The 21,801-nt window shown below is 42.0% G+C and overlaps 1 protein-coding gene and 1 long non-coding RNA gene across 2 annotated transcripts in view; one reads left to right on the top strand and one right to left on the bottom strand.

The window, feature by feature from the left end:
- The window catches only part of LOC141100345 (uncharacterized), a 140,972-nt gene that overhangs the window by 99,112 nt on the left and 20,059 nt on the right, over positions 1 to 21,801 (top strand). The window lies entirely within an intron of this gene.
- Positions 1 to 21,801, bottom strand: part of LOC141100343 (C-type lectin-like) — a 129,545-nt gene that overhangs the window by 101,519 nt on the left and 6,225 nt on the right. Inside the window, exon 2 of the mRNA XM_073588759.1 lies at positions 11,052 to 11,222. Within this exon, the coding sequence (XP_073444860.1) occupies positions 11,052 to 11,094 (43 nt within the window). The 5' untranslated portion in view covers positions 11,095 to 11,222. The remainder of the gene's footprint in view (positions 1 to 11,051; positions 11,223 to 21,801) is intronic.

Genomic DNA, 21,801 nt, shown 5'->3' with positions numbered 1-21,801 from the left:
CAGACTCCCTAATTTGTAGATCCAATAGGCTTCCTTTCTATTTAATTTCGTAGATCTGTTCGGTGCACATTTAGGTATATGATCGATAGGGCTAATTTTTAATAATTTCGAATTCTTATCATGTACCAAAGCGTAATGTCTGGACAGCCCATGAGTAAGCAGGCCTTTTTTAATATTATGCCGATGGGAGTTCAATCTGAGGTGTAGGGGTTGTGTGGTCCTCCCTACATATTGCTTACCACAGGGACATTCAATGACATAAATGACAAAGTCAGAGTTACAATTTAGAACAAAAGGGATCATAAATTTCTCTTTAGTAGAAAATGAAATTATATAATTAGCTTTATGATTTATATTAGAACAGCATAAGCAGTTCCTCGTGCCACATTTAAAGATTCCTTTAGTTGAATTCAGGGTGTAACCGTTAATGGGGCTAGCATGAGCTCTCAGGCGGCTAGGGGCTATTAGATCCTTGATTGTGGGGGCTCTACGGAATGTAACCCCGGGATTCCTAGGAAGGATATTGTTCAGAATGGGATCGTTCAGTAATATATGCCAATTCATATGAAAAATTCTACGGATTTCATTATGTTCAATGGAGAATTGCGTTATAAAATTCATTGAAAAGTTCTTATCAGTAATTACTTGCTCTTTAGGCTCCAGCAATGCTCTCTGATTTACTTTGAGAGAGTTTTTAAAGGCATTCTTAATTAAGTGTGAAGGGTATTTTTGGGCAAAAAATCTTTTCTTTAAAATATTGGACTGATCTTTAAAGTCAGTATCCAATGAGCAGTTTTTTCTAATCCGGTGAAATTGATTGTTAGGGATGTTATTCAACCATTTGTTGTAGTGCCCACTATTAAAATGAATGTAGCCATTGGTGTCTACTTTTTTAAAAAACGTTTTGCTACATATTCTGTCTTCTTTAATAAAAAGGTTAATATCTAAAAAAGTAATTAAAAGACTGCTGTAAGCTGCTGTAAAAGAAAGATCCCAGTCATTACAATTTATTGTCTGAATAAAAGTTTCAACATTGTTAGTGGAGTTGTCCCAGATAAAAAATAAATCATCAATGAATCTTTTATAAAAAATAATATTTTTGCTCCAATTTTCATTCAAAATAAAAGAATTTTCAAAAATCCCCATGAAAAGGTTAGCGAAAGTAGGTGCTACCTTTGAGCCCATTGCGGTCCCCTTAACTTGTTGATAAAATATTTTTTCAAAGGTAAAAAAATTATTTTTCAATATAAAATCAATACCTTTTAAAATAAAATCCTTTTGAGCCAAAGAAAGTCTAATGTCAGATTTTAAAAAATGATGAAAACAATTCACACCTACATCATGTGGAATATTAGAATAAAGTGCAGTCACATCCATAGTAATGAAAACATATTGTGGTTTCCAAGTGATTTCTTGGAGTAGATACAATAAATGAGTTGAGTCTCTGAGGTGACTTTTTAATTCAAATACATGTGGTAACATAATCCTATCAATGTAATGAGCTAGATTAGAGGTTAGAGAGTTAATACCCGCAATTATCGGTCTGCCAGGAGGATTGCAAAGACCTTTATGTACTTTAGGTAAGTGATAAAAAAAGGAATGCTTGGGTTTTTAATGCTTAAAAACTTTTTTTCTTTATAATTGAAAATATTCTGGGAAAGACCCTCGATGATTAAAGCATTATAGGCTGTAATAGATTTAGAATAATCGCTAAATGAGCTTTTAATATAGTAGCTAGTATCAGATAAAATTCTATGAGCTTCATTAATGTAGTCACATCGATTTTGGATTACAATCCCACCACCTTTGTCAGCCTGTCTGATCACAATCAAACTGTTAAGAGAAAGAGATTTCAATGCTTGTTTCTCTTGTCTATTAAGATTAGGTTTCTTCCTTTTACTAATGCCCCTCCGTGTTATTTTTTCAAACTCTTTTTGTACAATATCGCTGAAGGCATTAATCTGATGACTTTTGTCCTCAAGGGGATAAAAACTAGATTTATAAGGTACATCGAGATGAAAAAGATCATGAACATCTTCATCCATTTCAGCAGAATCCTTTGTGGTGTTTTTAGCAAAATGTCTTTTGAGAGTTAATTTTCTGATAAAAATCTGCAAGTCCAAAAAGAGGTCAAAATCCTTCGATTTATTATTAGGGCAGAAGGATAATCCTTTGGAGAGAAGGGCTGTCTCACTACTGGTAAGATCATAATCTGATAAATTAAAAATATTAGAAATATTAGAAGCATGACCCTCCTCACTACTTGTTAAGGTAGTATTTTTCCTTTCTTTTTTTCTCCCACCTCTTGTTCCTCTAATGCATTTTTTCTTTTTCCTTTTTTTGGAAGAAAGAACTGATCTATTTGAGGTGTGCTCTTGAGAGCACAGGGTAAAAAAGGCACAATACCATTTTTGGAAACATTAGAGTTATCCAGTATAATGGTATTAATAATTTCTGAGGAAGTAATAGCACTTGTTGTGGCAATATTCACAGTATCAAGCTCATTAGTATTGAAAGGTTGAGAGGGTAAAAGCATGCTTGGTGTAGTATCATGTATAGATAAATCCAGTAATGAAATGGGGAGAGGGGAAGATACCGATAGGGAAACATTGCCCCCTTTCGTGGGTGGACAAGAATTTTTGAAGGTGGAGGACATTTTTACTTTTTCCATTTCCTTATCAGCAATGTTTTTGTTAATCTGAATTTTAATCTTTTCAAGGTGTTCCCTTGCTTCAAGCAGGGTTTGGGAGTGATTAAGAAAACTCTTATTAAGAGCTTTGCCAGAGGATTTTGGAGTACTCATATTATCTGGTGGGATACTGGAGACAGAATTATTGTCCAGATTAGTAATAGGAGTTTTGGTATGGAGGGGTTGTGGGCTAGATCCACCCGAATCACCATTTGATTTCTTTATTTCTGTAAGAGATACAGTATAGGTCTGTTTATTAATAGGCTGTAGTGAAGCAGAATCATTTTCCGGATGACTGTGAGTTCACAAATGACTGGAATAATATTGTAAATAATTGCATGTCAGAAATGTTAACTGCCCTCTTTAAAAAGAGGTCCCAGCTTTGCGATATAGCAACAATTAAGATCAAACAAATCTACAATGATCTTATACCGTTTATAGCGCACCCAGAATATAGGAAAATAAATTCAAATGTGACGACATTTATTATGCAGCTAGAAAATGACACGATAATGAACAAATCCAAAAAATTACAGAGGGACAGGGAAGATTATAAACGAAAAAACAATAACTAGAATAAGAACTTAAAGAGCAATTGTTTAATTGCCTCTACTAAAAATGATTCTGCTTCACTACAGCCTATTAATAAACAGACCTATACTGTATCTCTTACAGAAATAAAGAAATCAAATGGTGATTCGGGTGGATCTAGCCCACAACCCCTCCATACCAAAACTCCTATTACTAATCTGGACAATAATTCTGTCTCCAGTATCCCACCAGATAATATGAGTACTCCAAAATCCTCTGGCAAAGCTCTTAATAAGAGTTTTCTTAATCACTCCCAAACCCTGCTTGAAGCAAGGGAACACCTTGAAAAGATTAAAATTCAGATTAACAAAAACATTGCTGATAAGGAAATGGAAAAAGTAAAAATGTCCTCCACCTTCAAAAATTCTTGTCCACCCACGAAAGGGGGCAATGTTTCCCTATCGGTATCTTCCCCTCTCCCCATTTCATTACTGGATTTATCTATACATGATACTACACCAAGCATGCTTTTACCCTCTCAACCTTTCAATACTAATGAGCTTGATACTGTGAATATTACCACAACAAGTGCTGTTACTTCCTCAGAAATTATTAATACCATTATACTGGATAACTCTAATGTTTCCAAAAATGGTATTGTGCCTTTTTTACCCTGTGCTCTCAAGAACACACCTCAAATAGATCAGTTCTTTCTTCCAAAAAAAGGAAAAAGAAAAAATGCTTTAGAGGAACAAGAGGTGGGAGAAAAAAAGAAAGGAAAAATACTACCTTAACAAGTAGTGAGGAGGGTCATGCTTCTAATATTTCTAATATTTTTAATTTATCAGATTATGATCTTACCAGTAGTGAGACAGCCCTTCTCTCCAAAGGATTATCCTTCTGCCCTAATAATAAATTGAAGGATTTTGACCTCTTTTTGGACTTGCAGATTTTTATCAGAAAATTAACTCTCAAAAGACATTTTGCTAAAAACACCACAAAGGATTCTGCTGAAATGGATGAAGATGTTCATGATCTTTTTCATCTCGATGTACCTTATAAATCTAATTTTTATCCCCTTGAGGACAAAAGTCATCAGATTAATGCCTTCAGCGATATTGTACAAAAAGAGTTTGAAAAAATAACACGGAGGGGCATTAGTAAAAGGAAGAAACCTAATCTTAATAGACAAGAGAAACAAGCATTGAAATCCCTTTCTCTTAACAGTTTGATTGTGATCAGACAGGCTGACAAAGGTGGTGGGATTGTAATCCAAAATCGATGTGACTACATTAATGAAGCTCATAGAATTTTATCTGATACTAGCTACTATATTAAAAGCTCATTTAGCGATTATTCTAAATCTATTACAGCCTATAATGCTTTAATCATCGAGGGTCTTTCCCAGAATATTTTCAATTATAAAGAAAAAAAGTTTTTAAGCATTAAAAACCCAAGCATTCCTTTTTTTTATCACTTACCTAAAGTACATAAAGGTCTTTGCAATCCTCCTGGCAGACCGATAATTGCGGGTATTAACTCTCTAACCTCTAATCTAGCTCATTACATTGATAGGATTATGTTACCGCATGTATTTGAATTAAAAAGTCACCTCAGAGACTCAACTCATCTATTGTATCTACTCCAAGAAATTACTTGGAAACCACAATATGTTTTCATTACTATGGATGTGACTGCACTTTATTCTAATATTCCACATGATGTAGGTGTGAATTGTTTTCATCATTTTTTTAAATCTGACATTAGACTTTCTTTGGCTCAAAAGGATTTTATTTTAAAAGGTATTGATTTTATATTGAAAAATAATTTTTTTACCTTTGAAAAAATATTTTATCAACAAGTTAAGGGGACCGCAATGGGCTCAAAGGTAGCACCTACTTTCGCTAACCTTTTCATGGGGATTTTTGAAAATTCTTTTATTTTGAATGAAAATTGGAGCAAAAATATTATTTTTTATAAAAGATTCATTGATGATTTATTTTTTATCTGGGACAACTCCACTAACAATGTTGAAACTTTTATTCAGACAATAAATTGTAATGACTGGGATCTTTCTTTTACAGCAGCTTACAGCAGTCTTTTAATTAATTTTTTAGATATTAACCTTTTTATTAAAGAAGACAGAATATGTAGCAAAACGTTTTTTAAAAAAGTAGACACCAATGGCTACATTCATTTTAATAGTGGGCACTACAACAAATGGTTGAATAACATCCCTAACAATCAATTTCACCGGATTAGAAAAAACTGCTCATTGGATACTGACTTTAAAGATCAGTCCAATATTTTAAAGAAAAGATTTTTTGCCCAAAAATACCCTTCACACTTAATTAAGAATGCCTTTAAAAACTCTCTCAAAGTAAATCAGAGAGCATTGCTGGAGCCTAAAGAGCAAGTAATTACTGATAAGAACTTTTCAATGAATTTTATAACGCAATTCTCCATTGAACATAATGAAATCCGTAGAATTTTTCATATGAATTGGCATATATTACTGAACGATCCCATTCTGAACAATATCCTTCCTAGGAATCCCGGGGTTACATTCCGTAGAGCCCCCACAATCAAGGATCTAATAGCCCCTAGCCGCCTGAGAGCTCATGCTAGCCCCATTAACGGTTACACCCTGAATTCAACTAAAGGAATCTTTAAATGTGGCACGAGGAACTGCTTATGCTGTTCTAATATAAATCATAAAGCTAATTATATAATTTCATTTTCTACTAAAGAGAAATTTATGATCCCTTTTGTTCTAAATTGTAACTCTGACTTTGTCATTTATGTCATTGAATGTCCCTGTGGTAAGCAATATGTAGGGAGGACCACACAACCCCTACACCTCAGATTGAACTCCCATCGGCATAATATTAAAAAAGGCCTGCTTACTCATGGGCTGTCCAGACATTACGCTTTGGTACATGATAAGAATTCGAAATTATTAAAAATTAGCCCTATCGATCATATACCTAAATGTGCACCGAACAGATCTACGAAATTAAATAGAAAGGAAGCCTATTGGATCTACAAATTAGGGAGTCTGAAACCACAGGGTTTAAATGAAATAACTGAGGTTTTTACCTAGACAGTGGAATTTTTGTTCACACCCATATTCACATGCTCTGTAATCAGAGAAAAAAAAAAAAAAACCCTCATGTGTATAGATGGCTTCTGAGTTCTTTGCGATCATTTCTCTTTGTTCTATTTAAATTTAAAATTTTATATGCACTATTTGTGTCAGTTTCCCTAGTTGATAATGTTAACCTAGTTATGCAGTCCCCGCCTTGTGGTTTTTATATATTTTTTATAGATTTGTTTGTACTTAATGCAATACCTAATTGCAATTTTATATTTATATTTATAATTAATTTTACAATACTGTGCCTCCTTGGTCTAATGAAAAAAAAAAATTATTTATGTATTTATTTAAATATTACTTGTGCGTTAGCTCTAAAAGAGTGTTATATATATGAAAATCCTGTATAGCCTCCTATCAGGTTTAGCTCCTTTTGCCCTTGGGAGCAATCACTTTCATACCTCTGTCTTAAACATTATCACTGTTAGTTGCATTTTTTGAAGAAAAATTTATTTTAAAGAGTTTTTTTTTTTTTTTTCTTCTTTAATTAAGCCCGGGTAAGCACTACTAATTCTACTAGTCTGACATGAAAGAATGACCCCGGCTGATAATAGTATCTCATTTCTCCTTTAACTCAGCTCCCATGCATATATTGCCTAGCCATAGAGATTAGTGAACAGTGCAAGAATGTTACTGCCACTCCTTCACAGTGAAAAGACTTATGTGTCACGTGTTGAACACAAAAGCTGCCTGCGATCTTATCTATTAATGAAGCCACCCATTCACTCTGCCGCTTTATCCTGCATTTTTACTTTGAGCAGTAGTGGGCTCCTGCACAGCGTCCTGTGTGTTGCTGCATCTGATATTAACCCCCTTTTTTTATGTGCTTAGTGTTAAATCTAAAATTTGCCCATGATCTTTGTATTAGTGAAGTAATGAATCCATGCTGTCTGCGTTCTCATTCTGAGCAGCGCTGACTGCTGTGCAGCTTCTCGTGTGTTGCTGCTTTTAGCATCCTTTTTTATTTTTTAAACCCATTTCCTCTATACTAAAAAATAACTTTATATTTAATTTTTTAGAATTTAACTAAAATTATATATTTTTTATTGGTAAAGAATTAAAATTATGTTTTCACTTTTTTCCCCTTTTTGTATAAAGATTGCAATGCTTTCAATGAAAAAAAGCGGTTTGCTGTTTCCATACGATAGTTCACTTGTAAGGTATCCACCTCTAAACAGGAATAAACTCTCCCCTTCCCCTTTTTTTTTTTTTTTTGTTTAAATCGTAAATTTGACTTTATTATCTGTTTTGTAAACGAAAATTTAATCAAAAAATCTTTTAAAATACGTATTCTTTTGTAATATATCTTAGGTTAACTGTTAATCATGTGGTGTCATTGAACTTTGACACTGCATCATCTGACTTGTTGGCACTCATTTTTTTGAAATCCAGCATCCTTTCAAACCTATTTATGTCTGTGATACCTGTATGTATTTGTGGTATTTCCTGATGAAGGGGGCATGAGACCCCTGAAACGCGTAGAATAAAACCACTGCAATCATACAGCACTCTCCTGGAATTTGTCTAAAGCGGCAGCGCGGAATATAGCTACAAACTCCCTTTGGATTCATGGAGTTTTCTGCTAACACTTGTTTGTGTTGCCTTGTTTGTCGGGTTGGTGTACTACAGTGCGTATCCCGGGGAGTAGGGCGAGCTAGGGTGTCCCCTAGTGTTAGAGACAGGGAAGGAGCCCTGGTCACCCGACAGCTGTGTCGTGACAGATATATTGTGATAAGAAAAATCAATAAATGTAAAGATAATGCCATACCATCAATGTTACCCCATATAATTATGGAGAACTTCATCTTTCCAATAAGGAATTAAATTAGTAAAAGGTAAACTTGAGGGAGCTAAGGTACTGACCTGGGATCATGATCCTGTGTGGGGCAGAAGGCGCACAAACATAATTATAAAGTATCCCTTCATACATTTCATGCCCAATTGCCCTTCATACAGGATAATGGCTCCCACACCATTTCACACAGTATGATCACACCACACAACCTTCCACAGAGTATGATGGACACTACATCACTGTATAATGACCCGCAAATAGTCTAATGGCTTGAACACTGTATAATGGCACTCACTAGCCTTCCAAACAGTATAATGGCCACAATATAGCCCTCCTATCAGTATAATGAGCCCCACACAAACCTCCACACAGTATGATGAATCCCACACAACTCTCCACACTATATAATAGCCCACATACAGTATAATGTCCCCGACTAGCCCTCCAAACAGTACAATGCCCCCCACATAGCCCTGCCATCAGTATAATGATCCCCCACAGTGTAAATTGTCCCACATTCAGTATGATGTCCCCCACTAGCCCTCCAAACATTATAATGGGCCCTAAATAGCACTCCAAACACATCATAATGCTCACAAGTAGTCCTCCAAATAGCATAACGGCCCCCACATAGTCCTTCAAATAGTATAATGGCCTCCACATAACCCTCAAACAGTATAATGGCCCCAGGTAGCTCTGTAAATATCATAATGACCCCACATAGTCCAAAAACAATAATGCCTCAAGGTAGCTATCCAAATACCATAATGGCCCCCACATATCCCTCAAAATAGTATAATGGCCCCCACAAAGCCTTCCAAATAGTATAATGGTTCCCACAATGTACTCATGGATTAAAAAAATACCTCCCCTGCTGCTCCAGAATCTCTACAGTGTGTGGTCTGAAGCTCTGCAGAGTGAGATCTAGTGATGTTGTGGTAAAGGCAGGTACATGGGATGCAGTGACGAGACACGAGACGGATTGATCTTTAGGTAGTAAACTTTTATATATATATATATATATATATATATATATATATATATATATGCCGATAGGGCTATCCTGAGCAAACCAAACAAGATAACAGCAGTTGTCCTGGCAGGGACCAAATACAAGAAAACACTGATAATGAGAACACGACTACTCCGGCAAAGGCCGGTCACTATAGGGCCGCGATATGGCCGACTACGGGTCTTTAGTAACTATATGTCACTTAGCCGTTCTGACGTCCAACGGCGAGCTGCTCGATGATGCTTCGGCGACGCAGCCGCTGGGCCCAGCCGCTGAGGATCTGGCAAAGACTTCTGGCGTTCCTATGCGCAGGCGAGGCAGGGGCACAACAGGCACTAGGGGAGTTCTTTGACGGAATGTCTCCCAGCGGAGGCCACAGGATACTGCCTGGGAGTGGGAGAGTGGTGGCCGCAGCCTCCGAAAAGGGACAGGCAGCGGCGATGCTGAGTGGCGGCTGGTAGGCCACCGGTGCTGCCCAAGGCCGTACTAGAAGACCCGAGGTTGGCGGCGGGCATGCCCCTGCTGCGGACTGGAGCGGGGCAGTGGCGGCTGCAGGCGGCAATGGACAGGCCGCAGCCGCGGGTTGGAGTGAAGCGGCAACGGCCGCAGGTGGCAGCGGGCAGGCCGCAGCTGCTAACTGGAGTGCAGTGGTGGCTCTCTGTTGGTCGGCTCAGTGCCGTCTCCCTGCGGTCCACCGAGAATCTCTCTCCTGTCGCTGTCCTCCGCTCTGGTTGCGGCTGGAGGCTGTGGCTCCCTGGCACCCTCTCGGTCTCCTGCTCCTTCTCTCCCGATCTACTGACTCACTCTGACTCGCGTCCTCCGCCCCTTTTATAGTAGCTCCTCCCCCAACCTTTCCAGAAGTCTTTGCGGTCCATCCCCTAATTGTGTCCCCCAGAAACAGTCTCCCTAGGAACCTTGGTAACGGCCCCCTTGGTTCCGGCCCGGATACAGAACGGGACTCCTCCTCCTACAATGTCATCGCGTCCACTGCGCATAGATGTCAGAGCTCAGACGAATAGTGATCATGATGGAGGAGGGAGTCATGGCTCACTGTTACATCCTTGTTTTCAACTGTATCTGCAACCAGGAAGCAAATAAAGTTGAAAACTTGATGCTCGGTGCCGGCACTGGCACCGGACCCCACCTAACTCATGGGCCCCATAGTGGCCACGTGGTCTGCTGCTGTTAGCACTAGGCCACTGCCTATGTGATATGTTAAATACATCAGATATATAGATTACTACTGATCTAATTCCAGAGAGGACCTAAAAACTTAAAAAGCATGATATGTACATCCTTCAGTAACACATCTGTGTTTAGAGAAAATAAATCTTTAGATACCCAAGACATGGGTGTAACGAAAGAGTGGTAAACTATTATAATAAGCTGGTCTAAAAAAGATCAGGTCAGGGGAATTTTTTATAATCATGTTAGTAATCATGTCATTTACAAATCTTCTCGTCTCACAAGGAACCATGGAGCTCAATTAAAATACTGCCAATCCAGTTTCCATCCTGTGGACCACATCAACAAGAATCTTAAGTATGTGAGAAGTCACAAATTCTTCTTGGTTTTCTTCAATTTACAGTGGTGTTCTAGTTATTTTATAAGGTTAGTTACAGATCTAACGAAGACCTTGCTCTAGGCTCATGAAGTCCAAAACACTGAAACAAATGATTCCATAGATCCAAAAAGTTCTAGAACTGAAGAAATGTCCTTCTCCAATGATTAACATCTAACCCCATTATGGGTCACTACTCTACAATTTCTTCCTCCAGTCACTGATATCCAATCCTATAATTCTACTTTTCACTCTACCTTTGGTTCCCACAACATCAAAATCATGTCTCTTACATATATTTTTTGTTACCTGTATTGGATTCATCCAAGGATTGCTCATAAATATTCTTCATTTCTTCCAGGGATAGCACGCTATGCCTTCTCTGATAATTACTGTGTTCTGTATGATGGATTTTGCTCACCTCTGAACCACAAATACATCACATGCCTAATCCCATGTCCATTTGCTCTCTCGGACTTCCTGTAGGCAGTGAAAATAATAAAAATCAGATAATGTGTAGAAAGAACAGAGGAAGTTAGTGGAAAATGCTGATTCTTGGTATTCAAGAGGATTCGCTTCCCTCTAATATACTGTTAAGAGTGGCCAGTTTTACATTATTATTTTTTAATTATTCTTACACTTCTACAATAAATTATAAGCACTTTTGAGTAAGGTTTTAATTGAAATTTTGGGTTATTTTATGTATACAGCTCCTATTTAGTCAGAATATAGTAGTATCATTGTTGGATTTGTAGCACAACAAACCAATATATTTCACTCTATCCAGAGACCATTGAGCATACTCTTCATATTTTCATCTAGATGCCAATTTCTCACCCTTGATCACATATTCACATTCGTTGGAACAATTGCGGTTAACATATGTCGAGTCGAGCGAATTTTTCAAAATTTGGTTCCGATTACGATCAGTGGCGAATATTATATTTGCAATATTCGCCGAACACATCCAAATGTCATTGGAGTCAATGGGAGTATGAATGAGCAAATATGTTCGGAATCGATAGTCAAACAAAAATTCGGCACGAATAGGGTACAAACATGGCACGAATATGGCAAATTCAGATTCGGCGACGATTCCGAACATATTCGCTCAACTCTACATACTGTATGTACTCATCAATGTATTCCTAATGATGTGGGGCAAATGGCAGAATGAGGCATGAAGGATTGTATTGCCTGCCGTAGGTTTACAATAAGAGGCTGAATTTATTTTGCTTGCTACTGTATCGCTACACAATTAAGGATGCAAAAAAAAATATTGTAGACTGGTACAATGGAAAAAGTGAATTTAGGCCCCAAGTCGTTGGCATTGAAATAAGAAAGTAAATCTGGCAAGGTCGCCCCCCTTCTAATGAGCCGATCATCAATGAAACGAGCGTACCGGATAATATTAGATGAAATAGTTATTATCAATGTACAGATAACGTTTTTCCCACCATGTCATAAAAATATTAGCGATTGAAGGTGAAAACTTGGCAGCCATGAAAGCTCCGGATACCTGGAGATAATATTGAAAGAAATATGTAAGAAAAATTACATTTAAGCAAAAAATAAACCGAGGAGATCAAAAATTACCTAAATTATTCAGCACAGGATGGGCCATTTATATGGTGTGATAAAACACTCCGGGATCGCCTTTGCTGGGGTCAAAGGTCACGTGCGTTCAGCATGAAACTCAGGCGCAGAGCTGGGATTCGGGTATAACTGACACTGGGTCAGGTTTATTAATGGTGAAAGCAGTGCATAAAGAAATAAAACATAAAACAAATCCTTGCCTGTCCGGCACTAACTAAACAATGGACAACCTAACTACCAACTGGCGGGCTTCTCCCGTCCAGCCAAACCACAGTTGCAGTGGGCACTGCTTCCACTCACGTGTGTCTCTCACACAGACAGGCTCTCTGTGTTCCCAGGCTGAGACACTCACACAACCACCTGGCATCCTTTTATATCCACCTCCCATTATCCATTAGTAAGCAGGTGCGATACTGACCAGACTAGGCCACATAGGAAAGGAATCTGGGCGAGATATACCTGCCCTCATCCACTATTCCCACATGATTCTCACATATCCCCCCCCTCTGCTCAGACCACTCCGGTCGAGCAATGACACCCGCCAAACAGTGCACTCGGGACAGGGCATCTGCATTTCCCATCTGTACCCCTGGGCGGTGCTCCACCGTAAAAGTGTAGGCCTGCAGGGCAAGGAACCACCGGGTCACCCGGCTATTCCGTTCCTTGTTCAAGTGCATCCACTTGAGAGGGGCATGGTCAGTGATCAGCCTGAACTTTCGGCCCACCAGGTAATATTTGAAGGCCTCTAGAGCCCACTTAATGGCGAGGCACTCTTTTTCCACGACTGCATACCTTTGCTCGTGTTTATTCAGCTTCCTGCTGAGATAGAGGACTGGGTGTTCCACTCCGTCCCTCACTTGTGAGAGTACGGCCCCGATACCGGTGTCAGAGGCATCCGTTTGTACCACAAACTCGCTGCGGAAGTCCGGAGTCACCAGTACGGGCTGAGAGCAAAGTGCCCGTTTTAGGCCATGGAAGGCTTCTTCAGCCGCTAAACTCCATTTAATCATGACGGAGTCTTTCCCTTTTGTAAGATCCATCAGGGGGGTAGCGATGGCTGCAAAATTGGGTATGAACCGGCGATAATAGCCGGCGATTCCCAGGAAGGCTTGCACCTGCTTCTTGTTGACAGGTTGTGGCCAGTCCTGAACCGCCTGAATCTTATCAACCTGGGGTTTAACAACACCCCTCCCAATTACATACCCCAAATACCGGGCTTCTTCTAGCCTGATGTGACATTTCTTGGGGTTCGCGGTTAGACCTGCCTCCCACAGGTCGTCAATCACAGCTTGTACTTTCTGGAGATGAGTCTCCCAGTCCAAGCTGTAAATGACAATGTCATCCAAATAGGCCGAAGCGTACCGCCTATGTGGCCTCAGGACTCGATCCATCAGTCTCTGGAAGGTGGCCGGTGCCCCGTGCAGTCCAAACGGCATATACACATACTGAAATAAACCTTCCGGCGTAGCAAATGCCGTCTTTTCTCTGGCAGCCTCAGCCAGAGGGATCTGCCAATACTCCTTTGTTAGATCTAGGGTCGTAATATACCGGGCTTTTCCTAACCGATCTATTAACTCGTCGACCCGGGGCATAGGATAGGCATCAAATTTTGAGACCGCATTCAGTTTCCTGAAGTCATTGCAGAACCGGATGGTGCCGTCCGGTTTAGGAATTAGCACATTCGGGCTGGACCACGCACTGTGCGATTCCTCAATGACTCCTAACTCTAACATTGCCTTCACTTCTCGGGAAACGGCTTCACGGCGCGCTTCCGGGATTCGGTAGGGCTTTACGTGAACTGTGACACCAGGTTCCGTTACGATGTCATGTTTCATTAGCATAGTCTGCCCGGGTTTTTCTGAGAAAAACTTTTGGTTGTGAAGTAGAAACTGCCTGACCTCAGTCTTTTGCCGCTCCGAGAGAGTCTCTGCAACCCGTACCTCCGGTATGGTATGCGAGCAGACAGGACGGGCCAGCTCCGCTGACAAGGCAGACCGATCCTTCCAGGGCTTTATCAGATTTACATGATAAATCTGTTCAGGTTTCCGTTTACCTGCCTGGTATACTTTGTAGTTTACTTCACCAACTCTTTCCTTGATCTCAAAGGGGCCCTGCCACTTTGCCAGGAACTTACTGTCCACCGTGGGGACCAGGATCAACACCCTATCTCCGGGTGCAAACGTACGGATCTTGGCGCCCCTATCATAGATTCTTTTTTGGGCTCCTTGAGCCTGTATCATGTGTTCTTTGACGACAGGCATAACAGCCGCAATACGATCCTGCATTTGTGTGACGTGATCTATCACTGTTTTAAACGGAGTGACCTGACCCTCCCAGGTTTCTTTTGCCACGTCTAATAGTCCGCGAGGACGTCGGGTGTACAATAACTCGAAAGGCGAGAATCCCGTGGAAGACTGGGGTACTTCCCTGATGGCAAAAAGCAAATACGGAAGTAAATAGTCCCAGTTCTTCCCATCCTTGTCTATCACCTTTCTCAGCATCTGCTTCAGAGTTTTATTGAACCGTTCGACCAACCCGTCTGTTTGAGGGTGATACACGGATGTGCGTAACGGTTCGATTTGTAACAACCGGCAGAGCTCCTTCATTACCCTGGACATAAAGGGGGTCCCCTGGTCAGTGAGTATCTGTTTCGGTATACCGACCCGACTAAACACATGCACCAGTTCCTTGGCAATCGTCTTGGTGGCCGTGTTACGCAAAGGGATGGCCTCTGGGTAACGAGTGGCATAATCCAAGATGACCAGGATATGTTGGTGTCCACGTGCAGACCGTGGAAGGGGCCCAACTAAATCCATCCCAATCCTCTCAAACGGGACTTCAATAATAGGTAGGGGTACCAAAGGGCTACAGAACCGGGGCTTAGGTGCAGAGGCTTGGCAGTCAGGACAAGACTCACAATATACACGAATATTGTGATGCATGCCTGGCCAAACAAAACAGTGTAATATCCTTTCGGTGGTTTTCTGGACTCCCAGGTGACCTCCCATCACATGTCCGTGGGCCAGGTCCAGCACCTGCCGCCGGTAGGGTTTTGGTACGACTAATAGTTGCACCGTATCTTCCCCCTTTTTCTCTATCTGATAGAGTAAATCATTCTCCAGAACCATGTAAGGATATGCCAGCCTAGAGCCAGGTTCTACGGGTACCCCATTTATCACTTTTACATTTGTCCTAGCCTGAGAAAGGGTAGGATCCTTTATTTGCTCGCTTTGGAAGTCATCTTTCTGAACTTCTAAATCTGGCAAACGGGGAGGTGGACGGCTGTCGGCCTCCTCCTCTTGCCCGGCCTCCTCCGTATCACCCGCCATGACTGAAAACGGGAACTGTAGGTCATTTCCAGCAGACTCTTCCCCAGAGTCTTCCGGGGAGACCTCTTCCAGGGGTTCGGGACCCACACGCGCCCTGGGAGAAGAATCATGTACACTATTACCCGAGGGCATCAACTGATTCTCCCACAATTGCCAGAAGTGGGGAAAATCCCGGCCCAGGATAACATCATGCAATAACGCCGGGACGAGTCCCACTTTATGTTGCACAGACCCATAGGAAGTAGTAATGCATATGACCGCGGTGAGGTACGAACAGGTGTCTCCATGCACACACGTTACAGAAAATTTGTCTGATGGTCCAGTCGGGGCTGACACCAGACTGGCCTTCACCAGAGTCACCACACTTCCCGAGTCTAACAATGCCACCACATTTTTGCCATCAACAGTTAAATCACACAAATGTTTTTCCACATCTTTTTGACCGGCATTCACACTCACTACCCATGCAACCATAGACATGCGGTTTTTAGAGTCTGTGACGTCGCACTGCATGGGTTCAGTGGTGACCGGACAGTTCGCAGCAATATGTCCCATCTCTTGGCAGCGGAAACACCTAACGGGCCCCTTGCTTAGCCCATAGTTCGTTACTCTCGGCCTCGCAGTGCGGGCAGTCCTGTTTTCCTCCCCCACTGTCTTAGGGATTTTTCCATCTCCCCTACTCCCTGGAACAGTCTTACCGGTTCCCCGTGGAGATGATGAAGAATGAGGTGGGGTAGCGTCGTCTCGGAGTCCTTCCGCCACAGAGTAACGTTCAACCAGATCCACCAGTTGATCTGCCGTCGTAGGATTTCCATGGCTTACCCACTTCCTCAGGGCTGGCGGTAGAGCTCTCAGGTACTTGTCCATGACGACTCTCTGAATTATCTCTGGCGCTGTCAACACCTCGGGTTGTAGCCACTTCTTCGTCACGTGGATCAGGTCGAACATCTGTGACCGCGGTGGTTTATCCGGCTGATAAGTCCATTGATGCACTCTCTGTGCACGGACAGCGGTCGTCACTCCCAGCCGGGCCAAGATCTCGGATTTCAATTTGTCAAAGTCCTGCGCAGCTTCAGGTTCCAAGTCATAATACGCCTTTTGGGCCTCACCGGAAAGAAACGGGGCAATCAGGCCGGCCCATCGTGTCTTCGGCCATTTTTCCCGCACCGCCGTCCGTTCAAACGTGGTCAGGTATGCCTCGACGTCATCTTCGGTCGTCATCTTCTGCCAGTACCGACTCACGTGAAACACTCCCGACTCGGCTTCCAGGTTAACCTCCTGTAGGCTTGCCAGGCGCTTCGCCACCTGCTGGAGAAGCGAACGATCGGTAGCTGTCATGTCCACCAACTCCTTCAGCTGGGCCATCATCACCCGATTAGCTTCTTGCTGGACGGCGGTGGACTGTACCAGCGCTTTCACCACGTCCTCCATGCTCATGCTTGCAACGTGATGCCCGCGTTCTCCACCACAATGTGATAAAACACTCCGGGATCGCCTTTGCTGGGGTCAAAGGTCACGTGCGTTCAGCATGAAACTCAGGCGCAGAGCTGGGATTCGGGTATAACTGACACTGGGTCAGGTTTATTAATGGTGAAAGCAGTGCATAAAGAAATAAAACATAAAACAAATCCTTGCCTGTCCGGCACTAACTAAACAATGGACAACCTAACTACCAACTGGCGGGCTTCTCCCGTCCAGCCAAACCACAGTTGCAGTGGGCACTGCTTCCACTCACGTGTGTCTCTCACACAGACAGGCTCTCTGTGTTCCCAGGCTGAGACACTCACACAACCACCTGGCATCCTTTTATATCCACCTCCCATTATCCATTAGTAAGCAGGTGCGATACTGACCAGACTAGGCCACATAGGAAAGGAATCTGGGCGAGATATACCTGCCCTCATCCACTATTCCCACATGATTCTCACAATGGATACACGTAAATAAAATGGGAATGGTTGGTGATATCAACTTTCTGTTTGTGGCACATTAGTATATGGGAGGGGGGAAACTTTTCAAGATGGGTGGTGACCATGGTGGCCATTTTGAAGTCGGCCATTTTGGATCAAACTTTATTTTTTCCAATGGGAAGAGGGTCACATGACACATCAAATTTATTGATAATTTCACAAGAAAAACAATGGTGTGCTTGGTTTTAACGTAACTGTATTCTTTCATGAGTTATTTACAAGTTTATGACCACTTATAAAATGTGTTCAAAGTGCTGCCCATCGTGTTGGATTGTCAATGCAATCCTCTTCTCCCACTCTTGACATACTGATAGCAACATATAAATGGTCCACCCTGTATATTCATTATACTGTTTGAATAAGCAAATAGCCTCCTCAAAGAGGAAGAAGACAAGAACTATAGTGCCACCTATTGGAAGTGGCAATCCTCAATATCGACCCTTTAATGACTTAGGATAAAAACCAAACTAGAATCTCCATTTACAGACATGTGATTTGATGTGTTGCCCTTCCTCAGTGCGAAGCATGAGATCTAATTTGTCTGTATGTAAGACCTCTGTCAGAGGCCTCTCATACAGCCAAATCAGATCTCTTAGAGGGACAACACTCCGAAACATGTCTGCAAATTGAGATTCTGCTTTGGATTCTTATTCTAAGTCATGTGGAAAGGCTCGTTAAAGGGTCGATATTGACTTTTAGGATTGCAACTTCCAATAGGTGGCACTAGAGTTCAAGCTCTCTTCCTCTCTAAAGAGGCAATTTGCATATTTAATTTCCCAGAGGAGCATTGCATGGCCTATAAGTCTCCTTAGATAGATTGTCACCCTCCACAAGGAGAAACTTTACCCCTTAGATTACAGTACATTGATTGAAAACCATGCGATAGAATGGCCAGATCATGTGGAATGAGAGTATTTAAGGAGACAATCCAGATGTGAAACTTCTTCCACTCAAAAATTATAACTAAAACATATTTTAATGTTTAAAACTAGTGATGAGCGAGCGTGCTCATCACTACTCGTTACTCGCTCAAGCATCTGCATGCTTGAGGTCCTCATTACTCAGCGAGTATTTTTTAAAATGCTAGAGTGGGATCTTGAATCCCAGCTCCACATGTTTGGTGCTTTTTAGACATCCAGTAAACATGTGAGGATTGCTTGCTAGTCACTGTAATGGCATAGCCATCTTGGTTGTGGCATTACTGTGATTAGCTGGCCGTGTAGCGTCATCAGATCTATATAAGACTCATGACGCTATGCTCGTCACACTGTACCCCAGAAATAGGCAGAAATAGGCAGAGCAGGGACAGATGCTGGTGAAAGAGGGACAGAAATGTAGCTGCGTATTAGCCAGGGATTCAACCACATATTTCTTTAAACTACAACAGCCCTTTTTAGGGCTAATTATAATCAATAGTAATACTGCTGTTAGCAGCACTTAGGGAGAGAATGTGCTGAAAGGATTGTGTACAACAGGATAGGGGGAAATGCACGCCGTTTATGCTTCAGTCTGCAACTCATACTAAAACTTCTTCTCGGAGCTAATAATATTCTTTTGCTCTTAATCCTGAAAATTGTTCTGAGCAGGGAAATATTATACAATAATTTTTCTACTGCAGTTGTGCTTCAAAAGCATACAGCCAGACTTGATTGGATCTCAATAGCATCGCTGTATTGCTCCTGCTGGGTAACCAGTCCATCTGAGCTGGGCCAATTTTCCTGCAATTATAATACTGTAAATTGTTTTCAGCAGCCAAAGATTAGACGCCATTTATAGTGCTCCAGTTAAGCATGTAAACAAAAAAACTTGGTTGGTTAGAAATACCATTGCTATATTGCTCCTGTAGTGTGGTGTAACCAGTCCATCTGAGATGACCAAATTTTCCTGCAATAGTAATACCACAAATTTTTTTTCAGCAGTGAAATATTATACTCCATTTATAGTGCTCCAGTTGTGCATCAAAACAAAAAAACTTGGCTGGTTAGAAATAGTACCACTATATTGACACTGCAGTGTAACAACTCCATCTGAAGTGGGCAAATTTTCCTGCAATAGTAATATCGCAAATTTTTTTCAGCAGGGAAATTTTATACAGCATTAACAGTGCTCCAGATGTGCATCAAAACAGAAAAGCAAGACTTGTTTGGTTAGAAATAGCATTGATACTGCATTGTAAGAGGTCCATCTGAGGTGGGCAAATTTTCCTGCGATAGTAATGCTGCAATATTTTCTCAACAGGGATATATCATATGCAATTTAAAATGGGCAAGTTGCGTCACAAGGGACGGGGAAGTGTATGTATGATGATGATGAGCGCAAAGCCCGAGGCTGTGAGCAAAGTGAAACTCTGCTTGTCAGGGGAGCACAATAAACACATACATCATGTGGATCTAGCTCCCTGTTCCATCTTGTAAGGGGGCACAGAACACCACTCTTGAAATCAGGGAAGTATGAAAAGGTTGTTGGATGGATAGCAGATAATGCTTCCAGTCACTTTGCCAGAACCACCCTGTTTTCCACATGGTCCAGTTTCAGTAATTCTGGACGACAAAATCCTCACCCTGATCATCCTTACTCCAACCATGTCGAGTGTCCGGAGACAAGAGATCCCATGCTTGTACTTTCCGAAGAGCTGTTCACATTGCCATTCATAAATTCTGGCCATTTCAAGCAGAGTATGAGGAAGTTGCATGTAGTGATGTCCAAATATTTGAGCAGCCCCACTCACAAGAAGGTGATGGTGGGAAAATGCAATTACTGTTGCAAGTGGTGGATGATAAGACAAAATTGCCAAAAAGTGATGTTCCTACATCATCAAGTCAGGAGGAGAACCAGGGTGCGAAAAATGGAAGACGAGGTGGTGAGCGATGAAGTCACTGACCCAACCTGGGAAGGTGACATGCAGAGCGAGGACAGCAGTGCAAAGGGGGAGGGATCCATAAAACCACTACAAGCTAGAAGAGGTAGTGGAGTGACCAGAGACCCAAAGCGAGCAACTGTTTCCCAGAGCTCCATCACGAGTGAAATTGCTAAGCCAAGGGTTAGGTGATCCCGTGTCTGGCGCCATTTTAAAGACAGTTCAGTTAACCCTATAAAGCAACATTTGTAACATCTGCCATGCCAGCATCCGCAGCAACAGAACAACTACCAGCCTTACCACCAGCATGCTCAAGCATATGTAAGCACAGCACCCGACTTACTTGGGCCAAAAGCCAGGGTCCAGAAACAGTGTCTGCGAGTGACACCACTGTCTCTTGCCCTGTTTTACGTGCAAGCCTATCCCCTGTACATGATGTAGGCAAAGATGCCCCCTACCCTGCACCCATCGTTGCACACTTGCAACCACCATCAGTAACCACATCCACGTCCTTGTCCCAGCACAGCATTCAGTTGTCCCTATCTCAGTCCTTAGAACGCAAGCGTAAATACACCGCCACCAACACACAGGCCACATTACTGCTTTCCCAGGAAATGCTGCCGCTTAAGCTTGTGGAGACAGAAGCTTTCTGCAGCCTCATGGTGGTGGGCATCCCTCTGTACTCGGTCACCAGCCACCACTAATTCTACCAGTGTGCCATCCCTACCTTACAGAAGCACGTGTCCCATAACCAACGCTGTTACTGGAAAGGTCCACTTAACCACAGACACCTGGACAAGTACTTGTGGCAAGGGACACTACATTTTCCTGATGGCAAACTGGGTGAACATTGTGGAAGCCAGAACCCAGCCGCACCCTGGGACAGAACACATGCTACCAAAACAGAGGATGGCGGCCCTGATTCATTCAGTGTTGCTCCCACCTTCTACAGCAGTTCCTGCACCTCCTCCTCACCTTCCATCTCAGCAACGTCAACAGCAATCTCAAGCTGGAAGCATTGCTGTACTGTCTCAGTCAAGCGGTAACAAGCTCTGCTGAAGCTAATCTGCTTAGGTGACAAACCGCACACAGCAGTATAGTTTTTGAAAGGTCTAAGAGACCAGGCTGATCTGTGTCTCTTGCCCCTGAACCTACAACCAGGCATGGTCATATGTGACAATAGCCGTAACCTGGTGTTAGCTCTAAAGCATGGCAACCTTGCACCCTTACCGTGCCTGGTCCACGGGCTCAACTTAGTGGTTCAGCGATTTCTCCAAACCTACCAGATCTGCTTGAGCTACTTGTAA

Source organism: Dendrobates tinctorius, unplaced genomic scaffold, assembly GCF_039654945.1.
Source record: "Dendrobates tinctorius isolate UK_male_01 unplaced genomic scaffold, ASM3965494v1 ptg000104l, whole genome shotgun sequence".
Lineage (NCBI taxonomy): Eukaryota > Metazoa > Chordata > Amphibia > Anura > Dendrobatidae > Dendrobates > Dendrobates tinctorius.
Note: the sequence above shows the minus strand (reverse complement) of the source record. Positions and strands in the feature narration are given on the sequence as shown.